Below are 20,413 nucleotides of genomic sequence, written 5' to 3' on the forward strand. Positions count from 1 at the left end.
CAGACATAATACATATTGTAATATGGTATAGTGGCTAGTATGAGAAGGAAAATTTCAGTCCCTGATATTATGGAATAATTTACTGTCTGTCAAGAGACTGTGGTCAGTCAAGAATTCACCAGACTTAGCCCGGCATGGTGGTGCACACCTTTAATCCCAGCACTTGGGAGGCAGAGGTATGAAGATTGTCATGAGTTCAAGGCCACCCTGAGACTACATAGTGAATTCCAGGTCATCCTGGACTAGACCTTACCTTAAAAAAAAGAATTCATCAGACTTGCCGGGCATGGTGGTGCATGCCTTTAATCCCAGATCTCAGGAGCAGAGGTAGGAGGATTGCCATGAGTTTGAGGCCACCCTGAGAATACAGAGTGAATTCCAGGTCAGTCTGGGCTAGAGTGAGATCCTACCTTGAAAAAAACAAACAAACAAAAAATCTAAAATTATAACACATTATGCTAAAAATTCTAAATAGGCCAGTAATTTAAACTTAAGATATAAATAACCACATAAAAGATTCAAAAAATGTGTGTACATTCAGAAGACAGAGCTGCTTAAGTATGAAATAATGAAAGACACAAGAGTTCTGATGAAATGAGTCATGTGCAAATATATGGAGAAACACCCAAACATTAAGAAAAATGACAAGTGAGGTCACCTTGAGCTAGGCGAGTGGCATGGGCTGAGTAGGGGCTGCCAGGGAGTAGGAGTGCAGACATTAAAAATGGAGACCATGGGCTGGAGAGATGGCTTAGCAGTTAAGCACTTGCCTGTGAAGCCTTAGGAGCCCAGTTCAAGGCTCAGTTCCCCAGGATCCACGTCAGCCAGATGCACAAGGGGGTGCATACATCTGAAGTTCATTTGCAGTGGCTGGAGGCCCTGGCATGCCCATCCTCCCCACCCCCCCCTCTCTGCCTCTTTCTATCTGTCACTCTCAAATAAGCAAAAATAAAAATAAAAATAAATGCAGACCACCAGAGCACTGCTCACTTCTCTGATCTGCTGTAGTACCAAGTATCTAATCAGGCCTACGTCTGCCTCCCTCCTGAGTAGGTCAGAGGCCCCATCTCAACAGGCTTCTTGCAGCAGCTCCCTACAAAAGGTGGTTGGAAGGCAAGTTCCAGACCAGTGTTGTCTCCAGGGACATTGACACAGTAGCCAAGATCATTGGTGCCAGGGCTACCACAGTTCGAACAGTGTTTGGCAGCTTGATCACTGGCTATGCCAGTGTTGCAGTCAGGTTCATATTGCTGGCAGAAATCACCCAACAAAGAGTAGCTTGTGGGGAAAAAAAGAGTTTAGTTTGGCTTACAGGATTGAGGGGAAGCTCCATGATGGCAGGGGAAAACAATGACATGAGTAGAGGGTGGACATCACCCCTTGGCCAACATAAGGTGGATAATAGCAACAGAAGAGTGTGCCAAACACTGGCAAGGGGAAACTGCCTGTAACACCCATAAGCCTACCCCCCAAAACACACTCCCTCCAGGAAGCATTAATTCCCACATCTCCATCATCTGTGAACCTAGCACTCAGAATAAGTTTATGGGGACACCTGAATCAAACTATCACATTCCACCCCAGCCCCCATAAACTGATAACTGTACATGATATAAAGTACAATGCATTCAGTCCAACTTTTAAAAGTCCCCATAGTTTTTTTTTAAAGATTTATTTTTATTTTTTATTTATTTGAGACAGAGAGAAGACAGAGGGAGATAGAGAGAATGGGCGCACCAGGGCCTCTAGCCACTGCAAACAAACTCTACACGCATGCACCACCATGTGCATCTGGCCTATGTGGGACCTGGAAAATTGAACCTGGGTCCTTAGGCTTCGTAGGCATGTACCTTAACCGCTCAGCCATCTCTCCAGCGTCCCCCCCCCATAGTTTTTATCAATCCTAATGATGTTCAAATACCCCCATAATCCAAGGTCTTTTAACTAAGCCATAATACCAAAATAACATTGAAAAAACCATAATGGCACAGAATAAACATTCACACTGCAAAAGATGGCATTGGCATAGCAAAGAAATACTCAAGCAATACATGATTTCAACAAACACCAAACTCTGTAGCTCCAAGTCCAACAACTCTAGCCAGTGACATGTCTCCAAGTCCGATAATTCTAACCAGCAACAAGTCTCTGGAGTTCCAGTTCCACCCCTCCAGCTAGGCTACTCACAGTCCTGGAAAACTTCATCTGGAGTGGGCAGCTCTCCTTAAGAGCCATCTCATAGTCCCTGCATCTCCACTGGTTCTCCACTGCAATCCACAGTCCATCCTCATGGCTCCATCAGGTCTCCATGCAGGCATCCAGTAAACCTGCTTCATACTGCCCGTGGTCATTTCCAAAACAGAAGACCACATTGCAAATTCAATGACCCTCTCTTTCCTGCATTTCTTATACTCCATAATACCAGGTGGGATGCAAATTTGTTAATTCAGGGGAGAATAAAGCAGACTTTGAAGAACAGGACACCCATTCAGCATTCAGGTAAAAATCAACAACTTTGGTATCCTTTCTTTTTTTTTTTGGATATAGGTTCTCATTTTGCAGCATAGGTTGTAATTTGCTGTGTTGTCTGAGCTGTCCTTGAAGACTTGGCAATCCTCCTACCTCAGTCTCCAAAGTGTTGGGATTACTGGTATGCACCATCACGCTGGGTTCAACTTTATTATTCTGTTAGAGGGAGATACTTTCACCAGGCCACCTACCATATTTGTTTCAGGGTCCTGAGAAATTTAGGGAACATTTGCCAAATTTATCTTGTTGGACTTCTTTGTCTTGATGTCAGGGAGCCAACTACCAAAGCCCACCCTTTTGTTAAAGCACCTTGTTTTTGAATGTTAGAAATTGAATCCAGGGCCTCATATATGCTAAGACCATACTCTTCCATTGTTTTACACCCAGCCCTTAATTATTTTTGTTGTTCAGACAGAATAATTGTGGCTACTCAGTTTTCATTTCATTTGGTTATTTAATTTTAATTTTATTGGTTTTTCAAGGTAGTGAAACTCACTCTAACTCAGGCTGACCTGGAATTCACTCTGTAGTCTCAGGGTAGTCTTGATCTCACAGCAGTCCTCTTACCTCTGCTGCCCAAGGGCTGGGATTAAAAGCCTGTGCCACCATGCTCAGCTCTTATTTGGTTTTTGTTAACATAAGGTCACACTATGTAGCCCAGGCTGGCCTTGAACTCATGATCCTCCTGCCTCAGCCTCCCAAATACTGGGATAACAGGTGTGCACCTTTGTGTCTAATACAAACACCTAGTTTTAAGTTTCTAGGTTAAAGCCACCATTCAATTGTGCCTCCTTAGAATGACAAATGTTATCTTTACTGAATTTTGGTAATTTCTACTGATTGAGAGAGTAGTGTCCGTTTTGGCATTTCCGCTTGAATTATTAAAAACCTAAAAATTGGCAGTCCAAAGGAGACTGGAGTCCAGCAGGTTGAGCTGCTGAGGAGAGCTGGAGTAGAGTGGCGAACCATCGGTCCTGCGCTGAGCTGAGGATCTGTCAGCTGCTATAGCCAGCACAGCCCTGCTACCCAAGAGGGTCACCAGGTCCCAAAGCTATAGCATTTTCTAAAGTTCTAAAGTCATATCCTTTTTCTACATGTTTTATTTTAGCTATTTATTTATTTAATTTATTTCAGAAAGAGAGAGAGAGAACGATGGGCAGTGTTCGGTTAAGATGGTGGCATAGGTACCACGCCAAAGCAGCCTGGGGGGGGGGGGGGAAGACCAAAAAAATTTAGCAAAATACACACTTTTACTAAAAAGTGAGGTGTATAGGAAATTGAAATGGCAGGGGAGAAGTAGAAGAGATCCAGAGCATCCAGAGCCCACACAGGCCCGCAAGAGCGGCCCTGGAAGCTCTGCCAACTGCAGCGGCAGCAGCGCAACAGAAAGCGGCCAGGCTCGGCTCCAGCTGCAGGAGAAGCCAGGTGCGGGATTTTCCCCTCACACCGCGCTCTCCGCAACTCGGGAAACGTGAAGGGACAGCGGCAGTGAGCTACAGAGGAGCAGACCATGAGGTAAAGGAACACGTGGAACAGCAAAAGAACCAGAGCAGCTGGGGCTCCCTCCCCTCCCCCACCACCTGAGCCCAGCTCCGGCCAACAGAACAGTGGTCCTGGGACCCGGCCACACCAACTTGAGCCAACAGCAGGACCCAAGCAGGAGCAGAGTTCGGCAGCAACATCAGGGGCTCTAGCACTAGCAATAGCGGCCCCAGCAGTGGAAGATCCAGCAACAGCAGCTTCAGAGGCAGCAGTGGCAGAACCAGCAGTGGCAGCTACAGCAGCTGCAGCAGCTTCAGCAGCAGCAGCAGCTTTAGCAGCAGCAGTAGTGGTTCCAGCAGTGGGGCTGCCAATCTGCAGGGCCACAGTTGCCAGGCTCAGTTTGCCCCACAGGAAAAGCCAGTGCCCAGCTCCAGAAATCAGGACAGCAGCCCAACGACCCAGCCAGCAACTTGAGTGAGACCAAAATCACCCAAAAAGGTAACTGGGATTGATTGCACCAGGGAAGGGTCTCACTTGGTCACAAGCTGACTTGGATCCCTCAACAGACCAGAAATCTTAACCTCTTTGTTGCTAGAGGATCTGGTTGTTATAATAACTACTCTTGCATAAATATTCAGTGCTGTTTTTTTATTGAATGTGTACAGTGTTTAGTTAAATTTTAGAATCTACCTGTATTTTATTCCACTCAGCCTACTTGAATGCCTCCATAGCAGGGAAACTCAACCCCTAGGAGAACGATGGGCAAGCCAGGCCTTCAGCTGCTGCAAATGAACTCCAGACACATGCTCCACCTTGAGCAGCTGGCTTACATGGGTCCTGGGGAATCTAACCTGGGTCCTTTGGCTTTGTAGGCAAGTGACTTATCCGCTAAGCCATCTTTCTAGGCCACTACAGCATTTTTTTTTTTTTTTTGAGGTAGGGTCTAGCTCTAGCCCAGGCTTACCTGGAATTCACTATGTGGTCTCAGGTTGGCCTTGAACTCACAGTGATCCTCCTACCTCTGCCTCCCAAGTGCTGAAATTAAAGACTACAGGCATGTACCACCATGCCCAGCCCAAAGCTACAGCATTTTAACTTATATTTGGGAACGCATCCCCTCAGATAAGAAGATGTGAGGGAGATGAACAACTTCTGGTCCACCATGGATGAGGCTACTCAGACTTGGCCACTCTCTAGATGTTCCTCTCTCTTCATGATTAACTCCTAGTGGCATTACTATTCTTTACTTCCTGGTATCATGTGATTAGAAAGATTCTCATAAATTGGAATAATCAGAAAGGAAGGGACCAAGGTTTTGGTTCCTTGCTTTCTATGGTCATTTGTGTTTTATGAGATATTGGGAAGGCAGCTTTTGCCAGACACAGAATGAAGGGCAAGGGGCACCTGTGCTCTTACATTATTTAATGAAAAGCAACCACTTTACTGATTCTGGGGTTGGCGGGTGGAGGGGGGCTAATCTGAAGTGAAATTCTGTTTCAATTTGGTGTCACAGCTGATAGTATATAAATTTGTTAAACTAAAAACAATTTCCAAAAGCCGGGCGTGGTGGCACACGCCTTTAATCCCAGCACTCGGGAGGCAGAGGTAGGAGGATCACCATGAGTTCAAGGCCACCCTGAGATGACAGAGTTAATTCCAGATCAGCCTGGACTAGAGTGAGACCCTACCTTAAAAAAAAAAAAAAAAAAAAAAAAACAATTTCCACTTAACCAGGCAATACATTAGTTTTACTCATTTCCCTTTCATTTTACCTCATTTTGGTCTTAACTCTTTAAACTATCTAAATTCCTACCACCCACATTTCTGCGATTATTACTTAAATTATTGGCTATAGGTTTATCTCAACAATCTGAACCACTGAGATATTTTAACTATCCCTAATTAATTTTCTCTTGCCTCAGATTCCTCTAATGATGTATTGTTCTTAGTTACTTATACTCAAATATTCCTTATGATCTCATAACAGTATCTCAAAAACTGTATTGGTTGAGTGTTATTTTATTACAGACTATTTTGTTCCAGAGAATAAAACATCTTTATTTAAAAATCTATAGAATCAGTTATCATCTCATACTATAGATTCTGGTGTGGTTTTCATTATGTATGATATCTGTTAGTTTTCCAGTATATAATATTTTCATTTTACTCTTATTCTATTACTTATGAAACTTTTAAAGAATGTTGGGTCTTTATATTTACTTGCAAATATACTACAAATGTATTATCTATATATGTACTCATAAAAATTGGATAATACAGAAAATACAGAATAAAATACAGAAGCATAAAAAGTGAAAGTTTCAGTTAGGCATGGTGGCACATGCTTTAATCCCAGCACTTGGGAGGCAGAGGTAGAAGGACTGCCATGAGTTCAAGGCCACCCTGAAACTACATAGTTAATTCCAGGTCAGCCTGGAAAAAAAAAAGTGTACATTCGTTTTTACTCTACTGTTGTTGGAGCACATTCATTTAATAATACCTTCTTTGGTCCATCTGGCCTATTACTCATCTGTGGATGATGTTAAGCTTTTTCCTAGGGTTCTCTTCTATAATCTGTTCTTGGCAGCATGTCATTCTTCCTCTTGTCTTTTGTTAATTTTTAATTTTTAAGATTTTACTTATTTGAGAAAGTGAAAGAGAGAAAGAGAGAGAGAGAGAGAGAGAATTGCCAGGGTATTCAGCCACTGCAGTAAACTCCAAAAGCATGTGCCAGCTTGTGAATGTGGCTTATGTGGATCCTAGGGGATCAAACTTGGGTCCTTTGGGTTTGCAGGTAAGTGCCTTATCCACTAAGCCATCCCTCCAACCCATTCTTCCCCTTTTCTATAACCGGCTATTCCCTCAGTTTAAAAAAAATTTCTTAATATTTTATTTTTAGTTATTTATGAGAAAAAAAAAAGAGAGAGTACACCAGGGCCTCTAGTCACTGCAAACTCCAGATGCATATGCCACCATGTGCATCTGACTTACTTGGGTCCTGTGGAATTGAACTTAGGCCATCAGGCTTTGTAAGCAACCACCTTTAACCACTGAGCCATCTCTCTAGCCCAGTTTAGTGCTTTCTATATGAGTCCCAAAGTTAAAAGTGAGGGATCAGGGCTGGAGAGATGGCTTAGTGGTAATGGTGCTTGCCTGCAAAGCCTAAGGACCCAGATTCGATTCCCCAGGACCCATGTAAGCCAGATGCAATGGCAGGAGGTCCTGACATGCCCATACTCACTCTTTCTGTTTGCCTTTTTCTCTGTCTCTTACACACACACATAATTTTTTTCACATTTCTAAAATTAAAAATTCTTTTTTTTTAAAGAAAGTACTAAATTATCGCAAGTGTTGTCTGTCACTCCCTGGCAGAAGCAACTGGGCCAAAATTGATCATATAATCTAAGTTTGGTCAATTATAACACTCAGTCCCTGCTGTACTTTATTGATTGGTCCAGCCATGAGCACTTGTCCTAGAGCTTTTCCTTTCTTGGGATAACTTCCTGGTGATAACACAAACCACAGACAGTGTGAATCAGGGTCAGGATATGTGTAAGGCTCAGAGTTCTTGGCAGCCATGTTTTCGACACTTTGGATAAAGCCACTTGTCAGTGAGAATGAAGCAGACATGCAAATCACTGGTAGGAGGAGTTCTGAAGCCATTCAGGTTCCTTGTCTCAGTTACATCCCTGTCTTTCTCAAGTTCTTTCCATTTAGAGATACATGAGTAATTCTTCCTTTTCCCTAAGTGACAAATCCTCTTCAGTTTAAGAAGACTTTTAGTTAATCCCTCCCATATCTAACATATTTTTTGTTTAGGTGTTAACAAAACATTTTGAGCTATGTCACTAAATTTACACAAGCCAGTCAGAACTTTATTTTTTCTATGTTGAACCTCAAAAATTGTAAATGCAGATGTTTTTCCTTTAGGGAGTTCCAATGCAGAATCAGTGGGGTTCAACTAACAATATTTTTCCTGTTACCAAGGAAACAAGGACAATGTATAGTGTGTGGTTGATAATATGCAATGAGCAGATTCACAGTGAGAAGGTTATGTTCTTTAGGCTAGAAATCAACACTGATTTAAGTTAATCACATAAACATATTTCCTCATATACTATGGTTAATATTTCATAGTTTCATTAGATGTATTCAAAGTAGTAATTCGATTTATACCTCAGAAAGTTCTAAGTTTCAACATTAAATTCTTGAAAATTTTCTTGAGCTGAGCATGGTGGCATACACCTGAAATCCCAGCAATAGGGAGGCTGAGATAGGACTATTGTGAGTTTGAAGTCATCCTGGGCTACCAAGTCAGACAGAGCTACATAGCAAGATTCTTTCTCAAAAAAGGGAGGGAGGCTGAGGAGATGGCTCTGTGGTTAAAGGTACTTCCTGCAAAGTCTTCTGGCATAGGTTTGAATCCCCAGTACCCATGTAAAGCTAGATGCACAAAGTGGCATATGTGCCTAGAATTTATTTCCAGCAGCATTCTCTCAAATAAATAAATAAATAAGAAGGGAAGTGTGAGCTGGGCGTGGTGGTGCACACCTTTAATCCCAGCACTCGGGAGGCAGAGATAGGAGGATTGCCGTGAGTTCGAGGCCACCCTGTGACTCCACAGTGAATTTCAGGTCAGCCTGGGCTAGAGTGAGTGACCCTACCTCGAAAAACCAAAAAAAAAAAAAAAAAAAAAAAGGGGGGAGTGTGGTGGTTTCAGGTGTCCCCCATAAACTTAGGTGTTCTGAATGCTAGGTCCTCAGCTGATGGAGATTTGGGAAATAACTCCTCTTGGAGGCAGTGTATTGTTGAGGGCCAGCTTACAGGTGTTATAGCCAGTTTCCCCATGCCAGCATTTGGTACACTCTCCTGTTGCTGTTGTCTACCTTATGTTGGCCAGGGGGTAATGTCCACCCTCTGCTCATGCCATTGTTTTTCCTGCTACCATGGAGCGTCCTCCTCAAGTCTGTAAGCCAAAATAAACCTCTTTTTCCCATAAGCTGCTCTTGGTTGGGTGATTTCTACCAGCAATGTGAACCTGACTGCAACAGTAAAGAGCTACCAGGAGTGGGATTGCTGCTAGACACCTGACTGTATAGCTTTGGCCTTTCACAGCTGATTTTCAAGAGGAATGTGGAAGGACTTGAAACCTTGGCCTCAGAGAAACCCTGCAGTCCTGTAAGTACATCTTGGTGGACTATTCTGGTCAGAATTGAAAGACCTGAATGCAGTAAGAACTATGGACTGAGAGATTTGGCTTATGAGGGTGAAAAACAGCTTTGCTTGGACTGGGCTAGCAGTTTGTGTGAAAAGCTTGCTGTTATGCCCATGTTCTGAGAGTTGTGCAGGGTTGCTTTGCATAGAAATGAACTAGTGTGAGCAGAGGAATATGGCATAGAAAAAAAAAAAAAACAGTCTTTGAGTGAATTGCTGTTTGTTCATCTGCAACTGAGAGATTGCAACCTTTGAGATTGGGCCACCTGACCTGTACTAGGACAACAGGAAGAATGTAGACTCTTTTGAAGGGGACTGAGTGCTCAAGGAGTGAGTGTCCTGTTCTTCAAAGTTGGCTGCATACCCCTTGGAATAACAAAATTAGCACCCTACCTGGTATTGTGGAGTATAAAAAACACGGGAAAGAGAGGGTCATTGAGTTTGTAACAAGGTCTTGTGTTTTGGAAATGGCCACAGGCAGTGTGAAACAGATTTGCTGGATGCCTGCATGGAAACCCCCATGGGGCCATGAGGATAAATTGTGGGTTGCAGTGGAGACCAAGTGGAGATGCTGGGACCACCAAATGGCTGGCAAGGAGAGCTGCTGGCCCCAGTGAAGTTTTCCAGGACTGTGAGTAGCCGAGCTAGAGAGGCAGAATTGGAATGCCAGAGACTTGTTGCTGGTTTGAATTATTGGATTTGGAGACTTGTCACTGGCTAGAGTTGTTGGACTTGGAATTAGAGAGTTTGATGTTTGCCCTGTTTAAATCTTATATCAGTTGACTATTTCTTTGCTATGCACCATCTTTTTCAGTGTGTTTATTCTGTGCCATTATGGTTTTGGTGGGGGGGATTTTTTGGTATTATGGCTCAGTTAGAAGATCTTGGACTATGGGGATGTTTGAGCATCATTAAGATTGATAGAACTATGGGGACTTTTAAAGTTTCACTGAATACATTGTATTTTACATCATGTATGGATATCAGTTTATGGGGGCCAGAGCAGAATGTGGTGGTTTGATTTAGGTGTCCCCCATAAACTCAAAAGCAAAACAGAACAAAAATATATTTCAGGCTGGAGAGGTGGCTTAGAGGTTAAGCGCTTGCCTGGGAAGCCTGAGAACTCCGGTTCAAGGCTTGATTCCCTAGGACCCACGTAAGCCAGGTGCACAAAGTGGCACATGCATCTGGAGTTTGTTTGTAGTGGCTGGAGGCCCTGGCACATCCACTCCCTCTCTATCTCTGCCTCTTTCTCTCTCTGTCTGTTGCTCTCAAGTAAATAAATAAAAATAAATAAATTTTAAAAATATATATTTATTTATTTGTAAGCAGATTGAGAAAGAAACAGACAGACAGAGAGAAGGGAGACAAAAAGAGTGGGCATGCCAGGGCCTCTAGCCACTGCAAAGGAACTCCAGATGTATGTGCAACTTTGTGCATCTGGCTTTATGCGGACTGGGAATCAAACCCCAGGTCAGCAGGCTTGGCAGACAAGTGCTTTAATGACTGAGCCATTTCCTCAGCTCCTTGAGATTAGACTTTTTTTTTTTTCGAGGTAAGGTCTTACTCTAGCCCAGGCTGACACAGAATTCTCTATGTAGACTCAAGCTGACCTGAATTCACAGCTATCCTCCTACCTCAGCCTCTGGAGTGCTGGGACTAAAGATGTGTGCCACCATGCCTGGCTTAAAATTAAACTTTTAAAGAAAACAAACTTGAATTTTCTATAAATATTTTTTTGTTTATTTGGATATTTTTCAAGGAAGAGTCTGACACTAGCTAGCCCAGGCTGACCTGGAACTCACTCTGTAGTCCCAAAGTGGACTTGAACTCACCATGATCCTTCTACCTCTGCCTCAGGGGTGCTGGAATTAAAGGCATGCACCAACACACCCAGCTTCTCTAAATATTTGTTAGCAATGTGCCTATAGCTCATTAAGGGGCTCATATTTTAGTAGCAGAGACAACTGATGATGAATTAAATAATTAGTATAATATCGAGCTTCCAGTGATCTTGAGAGGAAAGTAAAGCTAGGGTAGGGGGACAGAGTAATGGGACACTAGTGTAGACAGAGTGGCAAGACGGGTACCTCAAGAGATGACAGGGATCAGAGGCTTGAATGAAATTCAGAACAATGGTGTGACCAGCATTCATTATGTGTGAGTGGTCCTCGTGGTGTTTGCTAGCTGCGTCTCTTCATCCTCTTTGTTGTTAGTCACACTGCTTTATGTAGGTGCTGAACTATTTATAATGCTATGACTTGGTATGCCAACCAGATTTGAAAGTCTGGGAAGGAAGTGCCTATACTTCCTGTGTCCTTTAAATATCCTTCACTGATGACACAGTTCCCGTTCCTTAGGACCTCTTGGATGGTTTTTGACAGTTCTATAAATAAACTTGTAGTTAGAAGTACTTTGAAGAGAAACAGGCATTTGGATGACCCAATCAGAGGAAAGCAGCTACGGTATGCAATGAATGTTGGGAGTCAAAAAACTGGATTTAGATTCTAGCTCCTCCCTGTCTGTGAGAACTTGAACATGCCACCTAACATTACTGGGACTATTTATTCATCTTAAAAAATAAAAAGGAATGATGCTTAGTTCACATAAGTGCAAAAGTCAAATGAAGTCATGAATATGAAAAATATTTGTCTGGTATGTTACAGGAGGCTTATCAGTTAGTTGATTTTGAGTTTGTACACATTTGAAATAAGCTAAAAAGATAACAGGCTGGTGTTGGTTCTAAGGATAAAGAAATTCTTTTATTTATTTATTTATTTATTTATTTATTTATTTGAGAGCGACAGACACAGAGAGAAAGACAGATAGAGGGAGAGAGAGAGAATGGGCGCGCCAGGGCCTCCAGCCTCTGCAAACGAACTCCAGACGCGTGCGCCCCCTTGTGCATCTGGCTAACGTGGGACCTGGGGAACCGAGCCTCGAACCGGGGTCCTTAGACTTCACAGGCAAGCGCTTAACTGCTAAGCCATCTCTCCAGCCCTAAAGAAATTCTTAAGCATATTATTTGTAACTAAAAAGAAGAAATTTATGTTGCCAGGCATGGTGGCATACACCTAAATTCTAGCACTTGGGTGACAGAAGATCAGTTTCAGACCAACCTGGACAACATAGTGAGACCCTGACTCAAAAACAAAAAAGAAGGGTTAGTGGCGTGGGCCTGTAATGCCAGCTACTCAGAAGCTGATGCAGAAGGAATGACAGTTCTAGGCCAGCGTGGACTACTTAGTGAGACTGTGTTTCAAAACAAAAAGTAGAAAGAGGGGCTGGAGAGATGGTTTAGTGGTTAAGGTGCAAATCTAAGGAAGGACTGAGGTTTAACTCCCCAGAACCCACATAAGCCGGATGCACGAGGTGATGCATGTGCACAAGTGGCGCATGTATACAAGGTGGCACATGTGTTTGGAATTCATCTGCAATGGCTAAGGCCCTGGTGCACCAATTCTCTCTCTCTCTCATAGAAAAAAGTAGAAAGAGTACTGGAGATATAGCTCAGTGGTAGAACACTTGCCTACCATGTACCCTCCTCCACCCCCACAAAAAGGAAAAAAAAAACAACAACAAAGAAACAATGTATGTCAACATAGTAGTTCATCATACTAATAACAAGTAACAAATATTTAATGCTCTGAGAAGTATTTCAAGCATGCTACATGAACTATTTCATTATTCCTCAACCAAACAAAACAAATATTATTTTCTCATCTGATAATAAAAGTGATGTAGAAGAGTTAAAATTCTAGGGCTGGAGATATGCTCAGTGGTTAAGATGCTTGACTGTGAAGTCTACAGACTCAGGTTCAATTCACCAGTACTCATGTAAGCCAGATGCACAAAGTGTCACAGGCATCTGGAGTTCATTTGCAATTGCTAGAGGCCTTGACATGCCCATTCTCTTTCTCTCTATCTGCCTCTTTTTCTCTCACTCTCTCTCAAATAAATAAATAAATAAATAAATTTTAATTTACAAGGGATAACCAATTTCGGACCTCTCCCAACTCAGGTTTTTTTTGTTTTGTTTTTGTTTTTGTTGTTTTTGGTATGATATCTAGCCCAGGCTGATCTGGAACTCATCTATGTAGACTCAAGCTGGCCTTGAACTCACAGTGATCCTCCTAGCTTGGCCTCCCAAGTGCTGAGGTTAAAGGGGAGTGCTTCTATGCCTGGCTTTAATTTTTCTTTTTTTTTTTTTTTCTTAAGACAGTATCTCACTCTAGCCCAGGCAGACTATGAACTCACTTTGTAGTTTCAGGTTGACCTCAAACTCACTGCAATCTTCTTACCTCAGCCTCCCCTCTCAAGAGCTGAAACTAAAGGCATGTACCACCATACTCACCTGAGGAATTTTATTTATTTACTTTTTTTTTTTTTACTTTCTTTCCTAAAATAAATCCTGCTTGTCAAAATAAATAAATAAATAAATTCTTGGTTTTATTTACCACCCAACATTACAATATTAAGGATCATTTATTTGGTTATGAAACTTCATATCATCTGCCTCAAAACTACTTATTTTATGAAAAATAGCCAGGGATGGTGGCACATACCTTTAATCTCAGTATCTACGAGGTAGAGATAGGAGAACTGCTTTGAGCTCGAGGCCAGCCTGAAACTACATAGTGAATTCCAGGTCAGCCTGGGCTAGAATGAGACCCTATCTCAAAACAATAACAAAAAAAAAAAAAAAAAAAAAAGAAAGAAAAAGAAAAAGGAAAAGAAAAATAGTTGCTAGGTATTTACCAGCAGAATATTTAAATTCTAAAGCTCACTTACATAAGAAAAATTTTACATTTACATAAACCTAGAGAGGAAGCAATTAAAAAAGTTCCATGAAACAGCTGGGTGTGGTGGCACACGCCTTTAATCCCAGCACTTGGAAGGCAGAGGCAGGAGGATTGCTGTGAGTTTAAGGCCACCCTGAGACTACATAGTGAATTCTAGGTCAGCCTGAGCTAAAGTGAGATCCTACCTGGAAAAAAAAAAAAAGTTCCATGAAACAATTCAAAAGACAAAGTGTTAAGTATATAATAAAACTGATGTGTTCTATCAAATTACCTAGTCTTATTATGAGTTAAATCCAAAAAGACCAGTAACATACTACCTGGAGGGATATGCTGTATATAGAAAAGGACATTGTTATCTACTCATGTTAACAAATGTCCAATTATCCTGGCTTAAACATCATAGTTATAAGGATGCCGTGTTGGACCATGTAGTTAGGTATAATTTAGACAACACAATTATATAGAATAGCATTTTACCGTATTTTATAAGCTTTCTTTTTTATGACCTTTTTTTTTGCTTTTTGAGGTAGGGCCTCACTCTAACCCTGGATGACCTGGAATTCACTACATAGTCTCAGGTAGGCCTTGAACTCACAGCGATCCTCCTACCTCTGCCTCTGAGTGCTGGGATTAAAGGCCTACAGCTCGGCTGGCTTGATTTTTTTTTTTTTTTATGTTATCTTGCAGTTTGCTGTTTTTGTTTTGTTTTAATGTATTTTACTTCACAGAGAAAAAGACAGGATGTGCTCCTCAGGTCAGGGCCTCCAGCCACTGCAAATGAACTCCAGAATCATGCATTCCCTTCTGCATCTGGTTTACATGGGTCCTGAGGAATTGAACCCTGGCCCTTAGACCTCACAAGCAAACTCCTTAACTGCTAAGCCATTTTTGTTTTGAAACAGGGGATCTCATGTAGCCCAGATTGCCCTTGAACTTGCTATGTAGTAAAGGATGACCTTAAAATTTTGATTCTCCTGTCTTGAGTGCTGGGACTACTGGCATGTGTTCCCAGCTCATGCTTTTGGAATGCTGGGGATCCAGTCCAGGGCTTCTTGTATGCTGGGAAAGCACTCTATGGAGCTACATCCTCGGCTCCCATCCCACCATGCTGTCTTTTCATAAAAGGTAACCAGATGTCAAGTCTTACAAGTAGAAAATAATCAAGAGATCACCCATAATTATTTTTGGATAGTATAACAGGCTCTGTGTGTCATTTATCTGTTTAAGTTTTATATTTCTATCTACTTTAGAATCTACTGGAGCTAGGCTAACTAAACAAAAGCTTTCATTAATCACCTCTGCCATCCTGGTAAACCAAAACATATGAACTGGCATTGGCTTTGACTTCTACGGCCTCAGCCTCAATTATGTGTTAGTCAACTCAAGCGTCCATTATGCACTCAATAATAGTGATGACATGGCTCTGGACATCAACACCATAAGGAGGCAGGTTTAGGCAGCCTTCTTCCTCTCCTTGTCATTAGAACCTTTCGGTAGTGCTATGCTACATCCCTTCATCTCTGTTGTATCAATAATACCAACCTTCAGAACTGCCAGCCCAGCAACTTAGAAGAAAATGTCTCATGCCAGATTGGAGTCAGATTTCTAATTACCAGTGATTGTTATGAACATATTTTTCCTGAACATTAACGCTTTTATCAAGGGCAGCTACCCTTGTTAAAAAAAAAAAAAAGTCTGGTGAGATGGCTCTGTAATGGGGAAATTAGGGTTCTGGAGTGCTTCGTAGAACCCCAAGCTCTTGAGTTTATATCTGCAAACTAACCAAAGAATTGGCAATTCCAGATTCAAGACAATGATTTTAAAAATACTACATTTTATTCATATTTTACAAAGGAGTGTGGAAAGGGGAAGGCTGAGAGGTAAGGAGAAATAAAGTGGGGAGAGTAGAAGTACACCAGGTGGAACCCAAAAGCCCATGTTGGGCCACATGTAGCTCAGAAGTCCATGTGACCAAATAAGGATCTGGGGAAAAAGCGTGGAAAGAAAAGAGAAAAGAAAGTTCAGGGAGCTCCTGCCATGTGGGAAACTGAAGGAGATAAAGAACCCATGCAGAGAGTAAGGGCTATGGGACACTTCCAGCTGGACCTGGGGTAGGGCCTGGACAGAACCTGCTCAGGCCCAGTGGAGGGATAAACTCACCCACAGCTGGAAGTTTCCAAGTGATCAGAGAGAAAGCGACTGCCCAACCCTTGCAAAGGTATTTATAACCTTAGGGTGGTGGGCTGTCTTTTGGCCTAGGTGAACCAGCCCGCCAGCTATGTAAGCCAGATGCACAAAGTAGAACATGTGTCTGGAGTTTGTTTGCAGTGGTTGGAGGCCCTGGTGTATCCATTCTCTTTTTCTACCTGCCTCTCTCTCAAATAAATAACATTTCTTTAAATTTATTTATGTGAGAGAGAGGGGGGTGGTTGAGGGAGGGAATGGGCATGCCAGGGCCTCCAGCCACTGTAAAGGAACTGCTGATGCATAAACCACCTTGTCCATCTGGCTTTATGTGGGCACTTGGGAATGGAACCTGGGTCCTTAGGTTTCACAGGCAAGCACCTTAACCGCTAAGCCATTTCTCCAGCCCAAATTTAAAAATGTTGTTTTCCGAGATATGGTCTCAGGCTGACCTGGAACTCACTATGTAGCCTCAGACTGGCCTCCAACGCTAGGCGATCCTCCTACCTCTGACTCCAGAGTATTGGAATTAAAGGCGTGGACCACCAGGCCTGCCTCAAATAAAATATTTTTAAAACGACAAATGAATGGTCCCGGGACTTTCAAATTGAACCGATACACATAAACATGTAAAAAAGTAAACAAAAGAAAAAATAAGGCAGCCGGGCGTGGTGGCGTACGCCTTGAATCCCAGCACTCGGGAGGCAGAGGTAGGATCGCCATGAGTTCAAGGCCACCCTGAGATGACAGAGTTAATTCCAGGTCAGCCTGGACCAGAGTGAGACCCTACCTCGAAAACCAAAAAAAAAAAAAAAAAACTCCAACCAAAAAAAAAAAAAAAAAAAAAAAAAGAAAAGAAAATAAAAAAAAAGTAAGAAAAATATTAAGAAGAGCGGCGCCTCCCAGGAAGGTCCGCGGTTGCTCCTGATGGGGCGTCCGCAGAGTGCAGGGCTTTACCCTTGTGAGGTAAGTGTATCCCCACCTTGGTTCATAAATGAAAACGCCGAGGCACGGAGCGATGAAGTCACTCGCCTGGGGAGGGTGAGTCAACGTCAAGAGTCATAGTTGACCCGACTCGACGACTCCTGACCGTCAGTCCAGGGCTGAGTCAGCGGAGCCCCGAGTGGCTTCCCTGGCTGGCACCTGGACGTGGGCTGTTTCCGTTCACGTTTAAGCAGAATACTGGAGCCCCGTGGACAGAACTTCCACGCAATTTCACTTCCAGCAAGGTGCACTGACCCCTGAGCTCAGCCTCGGGATCGCGAACGGGAACAGCCGCTGGCCACGAGGGAGCGTGTCCTGCGGGCTGTCGCGCCCGCCCCCTTCGGCAGGGATGGCCACAAGTGACCACCAGCGCTAGCGGAGCGCGGGGACCACGCTCCATCGCCGCCCGTGTGAAACTAAGGGACAATGGTGGGAGGGGAAACGAAAACTAGATAAAGCACACACGCAACTTGTCCCAGGATCTCAGCTAAGCATATGCAGCCCTGCTGAGCGTGCCGAGCTTTCCGCTGCCAACCTTCAGGAGGAGATGGGTGGACTGCGTTACAAAGGAGGGCACTGCAGGCACACCAGGCACTGAGAGCGGCCGCCGCTCTCCACGCGGAGGCGCCCGGGTCTGAGAAGCACAAGGCGCTCAGCCCCGCGCACCAGACCCCACGGCCACGTGATCAGCCTTGGGGGAGGAAAAAACCCCACAAAAAAAACTTTGCCTTAAGGACGACCAAAAAAAAAAAGACTCCATTTCCCAGAAGTCTCTCGTCACCCACGCAGCCGCAGTCTCGCGCAGGCGCCGCCAGAGCCAAACGGACACGTCCGTCACGTGGCCAGCCGCCGACCAATCCGGTTTGAATCTCATTTTTTTTCCTCTCACCCCTCCCCTTCAGGAGCGGTTGTGCGAGCAGATCGATCTAAGATGGCGACTGTGGAACCGGTGAGTATTGCCTTCGGCCCCCACCCCCGTGGGTCCCCGCGCTCCGTGTCCCATCGCTCAGGGGGCCCCCCGCGGGACGGCGTTCCCGGCGCGCTCGCTTACCCTCTGCCTCGCCCTCCCCCCCACCCATCGCCCCGGGCCTGACCTTCCTCGGGCAACCGGGGCTGCCCGGGAGTGCGGCCGCGGCAGCGTGGAGCGCACACGTTCTGCTGGGGGCCCGGCCCGCGCGGTGGGGGAGGGGCGGCGGCCTCCGCGCTGCCCGGGGGTGCGGCCGAGGCCGTAGGAGGGAGGGCGGCGGCGCGGCGGCGTACTCGGGTAGGGGGCCGGCTGCTCGCGGGTACCGCGCCGCCGGCGAGGGTGGGCGGTGAAGCCGGCCGGGAGTGAGCCGGAGGCGGGAGCCCGGGGCAGCCTTTCCTCGCCGCCCTCCCCGCGCTGCGGCGCCCCCTTCCAGCGGGCATCGCGTGCGGTCCGCGCTGCTCCTCGGGAGTCCGGTGCCGGGGTGGCGGGGAGCCGGTGGGCCGCGCTCGGGCTCGGAGAGGGGCCGCGGCGCGCGCGGCGGTCAGCCCGAGGGGCGAGCGCGTGCTACTCCGGCGTCGCCCGCCCGACCGCGAGTGGCCCGGTCGGCGGCAGGGGAAGCGAGGGAGAGGATTGGGGGTGGGGAGGACACTCCCGTGTGGCGGGGGTCCCGGTCCTAGAGCTGGATGAGGGGGGTGGCAGCGGCGAGAAGGGGGCATCACATTGTCCTTGCTCGACCATGCTCCGGAACGGGGCTGTCATGGAGGAGGGAAGGGGGAGGAGCGAGGCCTAGCGCTCGGTCCGCGGTCTGGTTGCCGGCTGGCCCGCCGGCCCGGCCGTCTTTCACACGCGCTGGCCTTCCATTCATTCATCTGTCTCCGCGCGGCGCGCACGCACGCACGCACGCACGCCCAGCACACGATCGGACCCGGGTGCCTGCCTCCCTGCTTCCCTGGCGGCATCACCGGGAGGATTTCCAACGAACACTTCAGTGCAAGCAAAACTTTCAAGATTGCGTTTCCATCTGAGTTTTTTCTCTCGTGCCCACATCGCCGTGAAGGCTCCAGTTTGAAATCTTGTTGGAGCGAGCTGCGCACAGGCCAGAACGATGATGGTTAGCCACACCAAGGCGGAGGGTATTTTTGTCATAGTTTGGTTTTGCCGGAAACTGCCTGTCTGAAACTTGTGGGCCCAACTTGCTGTTTTTTCTTTTTTTAAGGAATGTCACACCTACGTGACAAAAATCTCAGGTGCACAATGAAGTATATTTAGCAACTACAAAACCTGTGACATTCAGGAACCATTTGTAGAACTTCTTCGCTGAGTATTTTTGTGTATCTTCAGTGGTAGCTTTTGGTTTGGGTGAAGGTTTGCCAGTTTGCTTTGGCTTTTAAAGACAAAGGTGTATGTAACTTAAAAAAAAAAAATTCTCCCATGCACTACAGAATGACGTGTTTGGATTAGGTTAATGCTTTCAAATGCCCTTACCTTTGAGAATTTAAGGCAGTTTTTGTGTTATTGTTAGTTTTCCTTGGAATTAGGTTCTCTGCAAAGCTGGCTCCATTAGTTACTACTAAAAGAAACCAACTTTAAAATATTAATGTCACACAGGAGCAAAGAGGGATAAATACTTAAAAGTTAAACCCTGTGACAAGTTCTGGATGGCTACTTTTTTTTTTTTTTTTGGTTTTTCAAGGTAGGGTATCACTCTGGCTCAGGCTGACCTGGAATTCACTATGTAGTCTCAGGGTGGCCTCGAACTCTCGGCGATCCTCCTACCTCTGCCTCCCGAGTGCTGGGATTAAAGGCGTGCGCCACCACGCCCGGCGGATGGCTACTTTTGGCTGGATCTACCTCTACCAGTGCTAGGGAAAATACACAGGTAGTAATAGAGGCAAAGCTAAAAACAGTTCTAGTTTAAGCAGGTAGTAATGTATTGTAACAGTTGGTCTTTGAATTTTGTTAAGCTACAAACTAGAGTGGTAGGTGAGAGTGAGACAGTATGTATTTATAGCCCCAGTTATGTTTAGAATGGTGAGTGCTCTTTAGGGTACAAAGTTATACTTCATTTCTAACCTTTAAGGCCTTAACTGCTAGTGTTGCGGTCCCAAATGAGGGCAGTTCCATGGATGACTGGAATTGTCTGGGATAGTGTTCTTAAATTAAGGGACAAGAGGAACCTAAAATGTGTAAAGGTGAAAACGGAAACAAGGGCTGGAGGCATGGCTTAGCAGTTAAGATGCTTGCCTGCAAA

The 20,413-nt window shown here is 44.8% G+C and overlaps 1 protein-coding gene across 2 annotated transcripts in view; it reads left to right on the forward strand.

Moving 5' to 3' along the window:
• Positions 1-18,054: 18,054 nt before the first annotated feature.
• The window catches only part of Eif4e (eukaryotic translation initiation factor 4E), a 50,093-nt gene continuing 47,734 nt past the window's right edge, over positions 18,055-20,413 (forward strand). The window contains exon 1 of one of the 2 annotated variants that reach the window (XM_045143810.1): positions 18,055-18,144. In XM_045143810.1, the coding sequence (XP_044999745.1) occupies positions 18,127-18,144 (18 nt within the window). In that variant the 5' untranslated portion in view covers positions 18,055-18,126. Of the gene's footprint in view, positions 18,145-19,252; positions 19,274-20,413 lie in introns of those variants that run through there. The other variant, XM_045143811.1, reaches the window with a different exon arrangement.

Source organism: Jaculus jaculus, chromosome 2 (assembly GCF_020740685.1).
Source record: "Jaculus jaculus isolate mJacJac1 chromosome 2, mJacJac1.mat.Y.cur, whole genome shotgun sequence".
Classification (NCBI taxonomy): Eukaryota; Metazoa; Chordata; class Mammalia; order Rodentia; family Dipodidae; genus Jaculus; species Jaculus jaculus.